Source organism: Mytilus edulis, chromosome 5, assembly GCF_963676685.1.
Source record: "Mytilus edulis chromosome 5, xbMytEdul2.2, whole genome shotgun sequence".
Taxonomy (NCBI): domain Eukaryota; kingdom Metazoa; phylum Mollusca; class Bivalvia; order Mytilida; family Mytilidae; genus Mytilus; species Mytilus edulis.
This window is the reverse complement of record NC_092348.1, coordinates 67,867,426-67,879,575: the sequence shown is the minus strand read 5'-3', so window position 1 is coordinate 67,879,575 and position 12,150 is coordinate 67,867,426. Positions and strand designations below refer to the sequence as shown.

The following is a 12,150-nucleotide window of genomic DNA, read 5'->3' as shown; positions in this document are numbered from 1 at the left end:
ATTATAATAGGTAGGACAGATGATTGATACGAAATTGTAATTGTATATGACGTGTCAGCATGCTGTTTTAAATATACAGAAAATAGTGACGTTTACACAAGTACAAGTATACAATAGGCATCAATGAGAATATGGAATGAAGTAGAACAAGGTGATTTAACAAGGAAATCATCATCCGTCACACATATACATGGAAATTACAGTGGCGGATCCAGAACTTTTTATAAGGGGGCACGCTGACTGACCTAAAAGGGGGGGGCACTCCAGTCATTCATCAGTGATTCCCTATATAATCAACCAATTTTTTCCCACGAAAGGGGGTCCCGACCCCCCGCCCCCCCCCCCCCAAAGCCCCCTGGGTTCGCCTATGGAAAACCCGGTCAATGTGAGATTAACATAGCTGTAGACGTAATAGATCCATGGACAGATAAAAGGTCATTGTACTACTATCAACAAAGGCATTATGGAGACCATAAAATTTGAATATGTCGTTTTATCTCATAGCTCATGTGTGAATTGTTTTAGTTAAGAGCATACTTGTCATAGTTAGATACAAAAAGAGTAAAATAGCAAAAATACTAAATTTCGAAGAAAATTCCAAACGGAAAGTCTCTAATCAAATGTCAATATCAAAAGCTCAAACATATCAAACGAATGGATAACAACTGTCATATTTCTGACTTTCATTTTCTTATGTAGACAATGGTGCATTTTCCCTGGTTTAATAGCTAGCTAAACACCTCACTTGAATGACAGTCGCATGAACAAAACAAACAGACGTAATAGATGAAAATTACAAAAAAATAAGGTGACAGAAGTCAATATAGTGTTATAATCTTAATCACTATAAAAACAAACAAATATGTATAAACGACACTACCTTGGCGAAAAGTGTTTTGTCATTTTCCAATAATAGAAAGTTGATAACAGGAAAACTGAAGTCTTCTTAATATGCAGTTATTCAACAGCATTAACTTCGAGTAAAAAGTATATTGATCTAACAAGCGACTTTAATAAATAGATTACCCATTAGTGTTGTAAGGTGATATAAACATACCGATGCCAATTTAAATATACCAAAGGTGTGTATAGATAAATAAATGTGAATGGAAATTCAGACCGACGTAAATGGTCGGGAAAGGAGAAAACAGTCCAGATGTGATATATTAACAACATTCTTCCAGGACAAAAACAACAGATACATGTAATCAAAGGCCACACACTTACCTATAAGATTATGAATTTTATCTCAGTAAAAAAATGATGCAATAACCGAAATAAATATATTCACCTGAGAAAATCAAATATATCTAATATTTTTTTTTAAACGGACTTGTTTATTCAGGCTAAAGTATAAAAAAAAGCTATATCTGTTGAAAGGGATATATGTAGACCATAAAATCAATATCGATTAGTTCCGCTTATTATTGAAAGTCAATATCAGGAACTAAGTGCTCCATCATTTATTGAAATCCTTTGTTTAAAAAATTGCTCGTGAGTGAATATTGCATTTTTTCTCTCTATAGAATATAATAGAATTAACATCAATAAATGTGCATTTATGAGTATAAGCCATATACGCATACTTAAGCATATAACAGACAAACAGTTTGAGCAAGTTCAAATGAAAACATGAAGAATGTACCAATAAAATATCTGAACATAAGTGATTATTGCAGAAAAAAGTTTTCAATCGATTACAATAGAATTAATAGCCAAAAATGTATATTCTAGATGAGCATCAGACATATTAGAATATTTCAGCAAAACAGCAAGACAAAACATTCAGAACAAGTCCAAGTAAAAACAGAATGACTTACCTGAACTTTAGAACGTAGTTTTCAACTTGCATATAGGTAATCCTGGCGTCGGCCACTATCAAAAGACCTACTTATCATTACTAACAAAAATATGCAATGTCAAAAATATAACCTTTGAGGCACAGATAACAATCAATAAATATAAACAAGGCATTTACCTTGTAGGCAAACGAAACCTTGAACAAATATTATTATCGTAAAGAGGGTCAAATATAAACTTATACTGGGTAATAGAACTTAAGGATACCAAAATAATTTCTTTAAAATGAAATATTAATAAATGGTAAAAAAACAGGATCATACATGAATAAGAAAAATCCGAAAATCAATGCGACAGAAAAAAATTATTTTCAATATAATGGAATTTTATGCGACGATCATACAAGTGAGAAGTTTAGCTTTTTGTACTTTTTTTATTTTATGTTTTTCTGATAATCAAAAGTTTAAACCATCACTATATTTGTGAAATCGACGTTATGTGAATATATTCCATTATATCGAGTAGAGACTGGGGTACATGGAAAGCACTTCTCAAAACCAGAAAACCTATATTCATGACATGTTGTCTAATTTCGAGGAAACTAACAAATAGAATTTCCTTAAAGTATTTAGATATAGAGTTGGTTCTTCTATACTCTGTAGGATTTTTAATTTCGGTTGAATTTAAGCTTAGATGATGGATTATAATAAGGATTACTTTGTGAACAATACAAAGTGTAATCGTCAATATATCTGAAAAGAAAATCAATCATCTGTATTTTATTATATTTTTTTTTTTTATCTTAATGGCTTTTGGATATTTTATTGAAATTCTACTTCAATTAGTAAGAGTCAACGTAAGGTCATTGATAGTCAAAACTCGTTCACCAATTTTAAATAAACAAATCAAGATGAAAAAAAAATCTGATGAAATCACATGAAATGCAAACGGAGCTGGAAGGGTGCATCGAAATAGAAAGTGTGATGCATTACCAAATCACGCTTAGTCAAAGTGTAAGGGTAGGTAAAAGTGTTGACGAAAATATCTCCAATGAAAATTCACAATTGGGAAGCACATGAAAACTCACACTTAAGACTTATCAACCATCGGAACGACATAGGCGGTTTTATGGATACTCAATGTTATCGCTATTGAGAAAACGAATTAAAAGATTTGAAACCTATGAAGTTTAACATGATCTCTTCACAATATAATAGAAGACGAAACAAATTACATGTACTTAAGTTATACTAAACCCCACATTCCACTGTCTAGTTAAAACAATCATTGGAGCTGAGATCGAGAGACTTTGTCTTTTTTAATGTTAACTTAGTTACGTGTTCAACTATTTGTAAACATTTAAGAGCTATTTTATTGTATTTGATTATCTTAATTGGATTGCTTCTCGCAAACCTTATTATAGTAGTTTTTATTGGCGATAAAATATTGAATTGAATAGAATTTATATGTCCAATGAATCCAGAGGAGTGATTTACCAATTATGTGTAGCCAGATTTTGTCTAATAAGATATTTTACAACTGAACCGTTGATGTGATCTGCATATGATGTTGCATAATATTGTTTGTATAACGCCTTGTGGTAAATGTTTCATTCGGGGAGTGAATAATTTGAAATGTCGTTGCCTATGTGTTCTATGCAAGGTAATATGTTCCGGGTAATATATACATGGATTTAACTTTTTAATACAGATATATTACACATTATCTTAATATTTAATTTTATTTACCATTATTACGAAAACTGCGCATGTGTGCATTTATTTCATTAAAACAATGGAAAACTTAATTAACCAAATTCAATTTCCCTGGAGAAATATATGGTTTATTCCTACCAATTAATCGCCTTCCTTCTGTGAATAGAATCGCAGTTATTCCTTCAGAACCCCAGCGCATATATGAATATGCTTATTCCATGAACAAATGGGATAAACAAGGACGTCTTGTCCATTGCTAACTTGTAAGCAAGCTATTAGTATTATCAACAAGTAAATCTCCGTTGATTTTCGTATGTGTGGTAGGTCTACGTTTAATAATTTCTATTATTGTGTGTTCAAGTGATAATCTAAAAAAATAAACTATTCTCAATCTTCAATGAATAAATAAAAAATCAGTACCTGATATTCAGCTCGTTGATGTTTCCGTTCGCTACTGCTACCATGTCATATCTTAGCTTTCGCGTATTACACCAGGAATGCTACAATTCAAATAAAATTTATCCTTGAGAAACAAGATTTTTTATGGACGTTTAATGGAAGTAAAATTGTGTGACGTTGACTTTTTATAACATTTATCGATTATATAGAACTCATTATTTTTTTTGTTCTTATTTAGTAAATCCAAAATAAGAATATATTGAATTATCTCAATGGCTTTACAGCTTCTTTTCAAAATTGCCAATTACTAAAATTATATCCAAAAAAAACCCAGATAATCAACATGTCAAAACGAGATGACAGAGAAAACTGTAATATCCGTTATGTCAAAGGATAAACATGTCAACTGGAATATACCAAGTTAAATCACAGAATTTTGGAGCAATATTTAGGTGGATAGTCAAAAAATATCATCATTTATTATTTTGATAGACCTCCTGTCTTTTTTTTTCCATATCTATCATAGTTAAGGTGACTATTTTGGTCGATATAGTTTCAAAAAGTTTTGAAAAAAAAAAAAAATTCGCAGTGTACTCATTATCATATTGACTTGGAGAACACTCTGAAAAGTTTACGACAATCGACGGACGACAATTGATGGCAACAGTTCATCAGCGTGAGAAAAAATCGCAACATTTGGTCCGTCAGACCATGTGACTGAATATGGGTTTGAGTTAAATTAACTCATCAAAGATACCAGGATTAAGTTTTGAATTAACGCCAGACGCGCGTTTCGTCTACAAAGGACTAATCAGTTACGCTCGAATCCAAAGAAGTTAAAAAGGCCAAATAAAGTTGAAAAGCATATATAGAGGACCAAAATTCCTAAAAATTTGGCCAGCTTAGGTAATCTATTCCTGAGGTAGAACAGCCTTAGTATTACAAATATTGAAAAGTTTTGTAAACAGTTTATTTATAAATATGACCATATCAATGATAATTATGTCAGCACTTCTCTGGGCTGGTGATACCCTCGGGGAATTAAAACTCCACCAGCATTGGCATCGACCCAGTGGTTGTAAATTTTAAACTCATCAAAGATACCAGGAGTGTGCCCTTTTCCGAAATCTAACGACGGAAGAAAAATTAACAGGTGATATGATTAATAAGATAGAAATAAACCAAAGAAAACAAGTTACGTGCATGATTAAACATCCAGTAGATCACATCACAGGGATTGATAAATTGGTACAATGTTTAAGAATTTTTTAAGTTGTTTTCCTATTTTTTTAAATGTATTTTGATTATCAACATAATAACATTTAAACATCATATTCCATTACTTATGTACAAACAACTAACCACATCCTTAAAATTAAAAATCTACGGTGTTAAAATCGAGTATATGTGTTTGCATGGATAACATCCGGAATTTTAAATTAAAAAAAAAAATTCACACAACAGAATGATGAGACTGATAATCTTAACTGGTGTAAAACTACTAAACCAAAAGTAGGCGCTGTTTTTCCAGGCTGAATTCGAAGTGATTGTTTTAGTACTATTAAAGACATTTAAACTCCTCATAGATACAAGGATTGAACTTTTGTACGCCAAATCAAGGCAACAGTAGTATACCGCTGTTCAAAACTCATAAATCTATGGACAAAAACAAAATCGGGGTAACAAACTAAAACTGAGGGAAACGCATTAAATATTAGAGGAGAACAACGACACAACATTAAAATGTAACACACACAACAACGGACTAAGCACTAGACAAAATCCGATGAGAATAACCAACAAAACACCAAAACCAAACACACGAACCCGGGACAGAAAAGCAACGCGACACGTCCCATGCAACACGAACTCACACTCAAACACAGGAGAAATCAAACGACACAACGGAAACACAACGTAAAAATATCACACACACAGAAACGAACCATGATGCGTCAAACGTGTTTTTCGTCTAAACGAAAAGACTCATCAACGAATTTGTCCTAAGTCAGGAGCCTGAAGTTCAGTGGTTGTCTCATATTTGCTTTTCTTAAATTGTTTTGTAATAAATTGGGCCGTTGGTTTCTCAATTGAATTGCTTTATAGCTTTCTTGTCGGAGCCTTTTATAGCAGACCATACGGTATGGGATTTCTTATTGTTGAAGGCCGTACGGTTGCCTATAATTGCTTACATCCACTTCATTTAAACTTTGGTGGATAGTTGTCTCATTAAGAATCATACCACATCTCCTGATTTTTATAACAAAGGATTACGTGCAGGAAAGAAGAGATATTCGAAGTGAAATTTCTCAATAATTTAAAATAATATGAATGTTTGATATGCTGCTTTCTGTCTTCTTTTAGAGTCTTAACCTTCACCATAAACACGGTAACAGAACGCTCGTTGCATGAAAATAACTTTTTGCCACAGTCTGTAATCAATAGCTATAATGAGAACTTGGAACGAAATATGCAATTGTATTTACTATTCGTTATGTAATATACTCTAAAATTTGATGTACATGAAAGAGATTTCAAAAACTATAATTGTTACTTACAGTTACTAGTACTGCAGTGTGTATCAATCGATCAAAACAAAGATAACAAACATTCTAAAAATAACAAAACTATGCAAGGTAAAGGTCTTCAACTACGATATCAATATTGCTTAAACGCATATTTGCATATGGCTATTGCAGAATCATTATAAAATCTTCACATAAAAAACATATATTATTTAATATGACTAAACAAAGTCAATCATCCATACAACACAAATTAAACACGGTCATGGGACTACAAAAAATTAATAGTTATTAAAACAGTTATTTGCACCAAGAAATGTCGTTAAACATGTTAAATGAAATTGGATACCCTGCATTTTATATAACAAAAAATATATGATCAAATAGCTGAATGACCCCCTCCTAAATTATTGAAAACTATCATTCATCATTGCTGGTAGATACACCCAATCGAGCTAACACCATCAATTTGTATCTTACACATACATGGATTGTGCTTTAGTTTTATATGATGAAGACATACTCTTTCAATCAGTTAAATTGAGGTCTTGAGCTAGCTTGTCAGAAACTGTTAGTGGTCCTTTGTCAATTTCTTCCAATCAAACAAATTGAGGTCTGGAGCTGGTAAGCCAGTAACTGCTAGTGGTCCTTCGTTAATTCCTTCCAATCAAACAAATTGAGGTCTGGAGCTGGTAAGCCAGTAACTGCTAGTGGTCCTTCGTTAATTCCTTCCAATCAAACAAATTGAGGTCTGGAGCTGGTAAGCCAGTAACTGCTAGTGGTCCTTCGTTAATTCCTTCCAATCAAACAAATTGAGGTCTGGAGCTGGTATGCCAGTAACTGCTAGTAGTCCATGCCTTTGTTAATTTATGTATCACTGTCATTTTGCTGAGTTTCTTTTTGTTACCTATTCTGATTTCGGACTTTATACTTAGTTTTACTGTGCATATTTCTGTGTATTTGTTTAGTTATAGAAAAAAGTAAAATCACAAAAATACTGAACTCAGAGGAAAATCAAATTGGAAAGTCCCTAATCACATGGCAAAATCAAATGACAAAACACATAAAAAACGAATGGACAAGAACTGTCAAATTCCTGACTTGGTACAGGCATTTTCAAATGTAGAAAATGATGGATTAAACCTGGTTGTATAGAGCTCAACCTCTCACTTTGTTGACAGTCTCATCAAATTCCGTTATATTTACAATGATGCGTGAACTAAACAGACATAATAAATAAAATAGTCAAAATCTGGGTACAGCAGTCATCATCGTGTAACAATTTTAAATTATTAATTTTATTTATAGGGGACAGAGTTGAGATCTCACAAAACCCCGCTGCATTTCTGAGTCTTTCCCACATCAGGAGTCTTTGGTCATTGTAAGTCTTGCATTTTTTTTCGTTTTTTTTTTTAAATCTTTGTTCATTTATAATACTTTGGAGTTTAAAATGACGTCATTTTCACTGAACTACAAGGATTTTCTGCTCTTTGGTCGGGTTGTTGTCTCTTTCAAACATTCCCCATTTCCATTCTCATTTTTATTCATAAACATTCATTAAAAAAAATGTATCAAATAGCATACATGTATTGAAACGAATTGCTAGTAAATTAAAAAAATATAGCACTCAAAACAGAAAGTAAAAATCCCACAGTTGAGAAACAAAATAAGTTAACAAATATTTACAGGTTATGGAACTCATTTTCAAGATATTTGAATTTTTTTTTAAAGGCGAAAAAAGGCTGACTCAGACTTTTATCTTAAACTTAGCTTTGGGTAAGAAAAGATATCTAAATTTTGCTTATAATTTGGTAATGATCTTTTTGTGTGAATTATTGAAGTCTTCTAGATGAAAAGAAAAGTGGGCGAAATGGGGCAAACTATTTAACCTGACCTGTAAAAAAATTAAAACCGCATTAAAAAAAAACTATGTCTCACCAAGAAGGGATGTTGCTAGACCAATGTTGTTTTTATAGATTAGTTTTATATATATAAAGTACACTCGTGTGATATATACATTTATGAGTAGTAGGTTGCAAAAATATAAAACGTACATTCTTAAGTAACTCTTTTCATATTTTATAATCAATACACGATAAGGTAATAAATCAAACATTAATGTTCTTTTGTTGCATACATGTGCAAAATCTTAAAATTTATCAAATATCATCTTCTTACAGTAATAACAAAAAAATAATATGCAATAGAATTCTTCTTGAATAAATTAAATTAATAGCAGACCTTAAAGTAAGTCGCGTCAATAAAACGGTAGACGTGACAATAATTTCTAACATAATCTCTTCCAGACCTTATGTTAAAGTAAATAGCTTTACCCAACATTAGATTTGGCAATCATGTCTTTATGATTCAGATATCTATCAAAACAAGGACTTTCGACCATTATGTGTATGCTGGCAAATGTTTCATCTATTTTTCCAATTTTGTTGTAAAGCATTAATGTCTAGAATTCGAAATCAGTCTGCAATGACATAATGTCAATCGTGCTGGAACTCAGTCAAGATTTGTTGATGTTGTTTCCAAAACATATTCTAGCAACAAATATACACAAAGACAATATGAATTCGGTAAATATTTTTTTATTCCCACCAAAAACTTACGGAAAAACTTATATATAATGACTTTATGAAATGCCAGTATTTAGGAGGCATGTATAGCATTTCACCAGGTCTCAAAATTGCCTCAGAAAATAATGCTTCGTTAAATAATGGAAACTTTACTACATCCGGGTTCTCTGCATCGACTTGACTTGTGTTTTCTAGTAAGAACGTATCATGAGGGTACAACTTACTGTTCTCTGATGGTGAATACAGTCGTATATATTTAGAACCTACGACCTGCGCAAGAAAATTATGTTTCGGGTCGTGATGCAAAGGTGACACCGTTCCCTTTGGTCCAAACCAAGCATTGATATCAACATCTTCTGAGTTACCTAGGCAACAGTAGTCTGGTATTGCAATATCGTTACGCAATTCTGGGACCTGATCGAACAGTTGATGTTGAGCCAGATATCCAGTTTGATTCTGAGAACCCAATATAAATTTGTTAATGAAATCATTAATTGTCATTAACTTTTGTGTCCAATTGTCTTCTGTATATTTTGAACCAATTTCAATTGGAACAGTTCGGAACCCTGCTTTTAATCTTATATAATCTAACGACCATTGTCTTGTACTCATTGCTGGCCAGTGATTTATAGCATTTGTTATTATAACCGGAGTTCCTTTATCTTTAAAAGTAGCACTAAAATATTCCAGCGATGGACAACTTATTCGTTTTATTTCTTTTTTCTTATCAATTTGGATTTTAATTTCCTCTTCCATCTCTTGATCTATTTCACTATCCGTTTTCAATTTCTTATTTAGCAACTGATTCGCGTTATTGTGAACACTTTTATCGCTATCTATGCATCTGCTGGCAAGTTCTGTTTTTCTATCACTGACTCCAATTTTCTCTAAACATGTGTGTACATCTTGAACTAGTTTTGTTAAAACATTGTTCAAAATTGGTGCTCCCATCAGTAGACCCATGTCAAATGTTTTGATAGCATCTGCGATACTGTGGGTATTCCTCTCTTCAGCTCTGGTATCAGTTGCCAATATGGCTTGGCTACTCCCTTTCAGAGTTGATACCAAATAGTATGCTTCCCGCCATGTCATAGAAACATCTTTCCAGTTCCCTGTATTCAACTTTTCCCACAAATAATCTAATAATGGTTTGGATTTTTCAATACATTCACTATAATCTCCAGCATAAAATCTTTCACAACAGGATTTTTGAAGATATAAATATGAAGACGGTAAATCGTCTATTAACTCTATGGAAACAGCTATATCTTTTGCCGTATCCGGTAAGTGCTTTAAAATTCGTGTCTTTAGATCATCCATATCTTTAAAACTGAAATCAAGTGAAAACAGATGTTTATCATTTCATTCGTAAATATGTATTTCAATTCCAAACCTAATCACGAAAGACCAGAAAAGGTCAGCAAATGAAGCAGATAGAATAACATGAAACTCGTAAATACAGTAATATTTAATGAAACATTAGCGGTCAGGTCTCGAAGCAGTGCGTTTGCCTAGAGTGTGGGAGAGTTTTGATTCAGACTTTGATATTTGTAATTTCTTTTTGTGGAAAATGGTGGATAAAACATAGTTTTATAGCTAGCTAAACCTGTCACTTGTATGCAATCACTGTCACATAGAATTCCATTATATTGACAACAATGTGTGAGCAAAACCTGTGTAATCATTTTAATATGATTTTTCCCTGCTGTTGTTGTTTGAAATTTATATACCATCACATTCATCCTTTTCAGACAAGAATCCATCGTATCAGAAGCAATTTAGACACAAGAGTATTATAGTATGTGCCAAGACACCTGTCTAAACTGAGGAGTTAACTAGAAGATTGATTCGTTGATTGGTTGACTAATGTCCAGTGGCAAATATTTCATGCATTTTCAGACAAAATCAAATATTAAAGCAATAACTACAATATATCAATGTATATAGAATAAATACAAGATATAAAAAGATAAGAAAGAAAGTCAGTAATTTAATTTATTTAAACTGTTAAAGTCGCAATATTTAGTATACATGGTACATGTATACGTGCATAAGAAAGAAAACAGTCGGCTGAAAAAAAGTAATCATGGTAATAGTCTGTTTTATAGGATACAGGTCGAGGAAATTTTGATTGCCACACTAGATATAGACAGAAAATTTGCCTTGTAACAGGCCAAATAGGAATCTCGCATATCGAGTTGTGTAAGGGAGCTACCATTTAATTTTTATGGGGGGGCTAGGATGAAAAATTTTGTCCTGCTTTTTTTTTTAGTTGTAATCCTTGTCCTGCCTTTTTATTTTTTACTCTATTTGGTCCTGCCTTTTTTTTTACTAGTTTATCCTGACTTTTTTTACACAAATTGTCATCCTGCTTTTTTTTTTTACCAAGTTGCTCATCCTGCCTTTTTTTTTACTCAAAACTCCTGTCCTGCCTATTTTTTTCAAATTTCATCCTAGCCCCCCCATAAAAATCAAATGGTAGCTCCCTAAGTGTTCTTAAGGTGCAAAGACCGTGACACCCTTTTTCATGAGAGATCGGACTTTTAACAGTCCCATTCAGACGTGGCTGCGAACTTGTAAATCCCCACAATAACTACGGACGCCAAACTCTGGTTTTAGGGAGTTGGTTACTAGAGGAATATACAATTATAAACCCCAAGGTTCTTTCAATCAGTCACAACTCCTCGAACGAACTTCTTGAATATTGTAAACAACTCAAAGGCAGGTTGATTATAAGATGAAATAATCACAAAATGTGTATTTAAAATGCTTCAAACATGGTTAATTGATTTTAATGAATTTCGCTTACGTGTGAACTGATGTGAACTGCCTCGTTATTAGTTAAATCACTGAAATTTGAATAATTTCTAAATTTTATTGGAGCAGATTGGCAAGGGAAGGGAGGTAATAGTCAAAATAATACACTAACACACAAAACTGTAAACGGAACAAATGTCACTTTCCGGTTTCAAAACGAACATAAATAAAATAGTATTACCCATCAAACGAACTCAAACAAGCCGCCTTTATCACAAATCAAGACTGATATTGCCTCAATGAAATACAATAGGTATTGAAGATATACTGTACACTTCATGTAAACATTTTTTTGTCAAGAATGAGTTG

General features: G+C 32.5%; 2 protein-coding genes across 4 annotated transcripts in view; both read right to left on the bottom strand.

The window, feature by feature from the left end:
- The window catches only part of LOC139524333 (electroneutral sodium bicarbonate exchanger 1-like), a 36,661-nt gene extending 30,154 nt beyond the window's left edge, over positions 1-6,507 (bottom strand). Inside the window, exons 1-3 of one of the 3 annotated variants that reach the window (XM_071319086.1) lie at positions 6,473-6,507; positions 3,936-4,015; positions 1,821-1,875 (exon numbers count right to left, since the gene is read on the bottom strand). The gene's annotated coding sequence lies outside the window, so the exon portion shown is untranslated. Of the gene's footprint in view, positions 1-1,820; positions 1,888-3,935; positions 4,016-6,472 lie in introns of those variants that run through there. The other 2 variants (XM_071319089.1, XM_071319090.1) reach the window with 2 other exon arrangements.
- A 1,937-nt stretch (positions 6,508-8,444) lies between these two features.
- Positions 8,445-11,935, bottom strand: LOC139524292 (bifunctional peptidase and arginyl-hydroxylase JMJD5-like). Its single transcript, XM_071319034.1, has 2 exons — positions 11,834-11,935; positions 8,445-10,354 (listed from the first exon to the last, which is right to left on the bottom strand). The coding sequence occupies exon 2, from the start codon at positions 10,342-10,344 to the stop codon at positions 9,037-9,039; it is 1,308 nt and encodes a 435-aa protein (XP_071175135.1). The 5' UTR covers positions 10,345-10,354; positions 11,834-11,935; the 3' UTR covers positions 8,445-9,036.
- Between the last annotated feature and the right edge of the window lie 215 nt (positions 11,936-12,150).

Excerpts from the sequence above, each read along its gene's own strand:
- LOC139524292 (XM_071319034.1), bottom strand. The coding sequence starts at position 10,344 with ATGGATGATCTAAAGACACGAATTTTAAAGCACTTACCGGATACGGCA.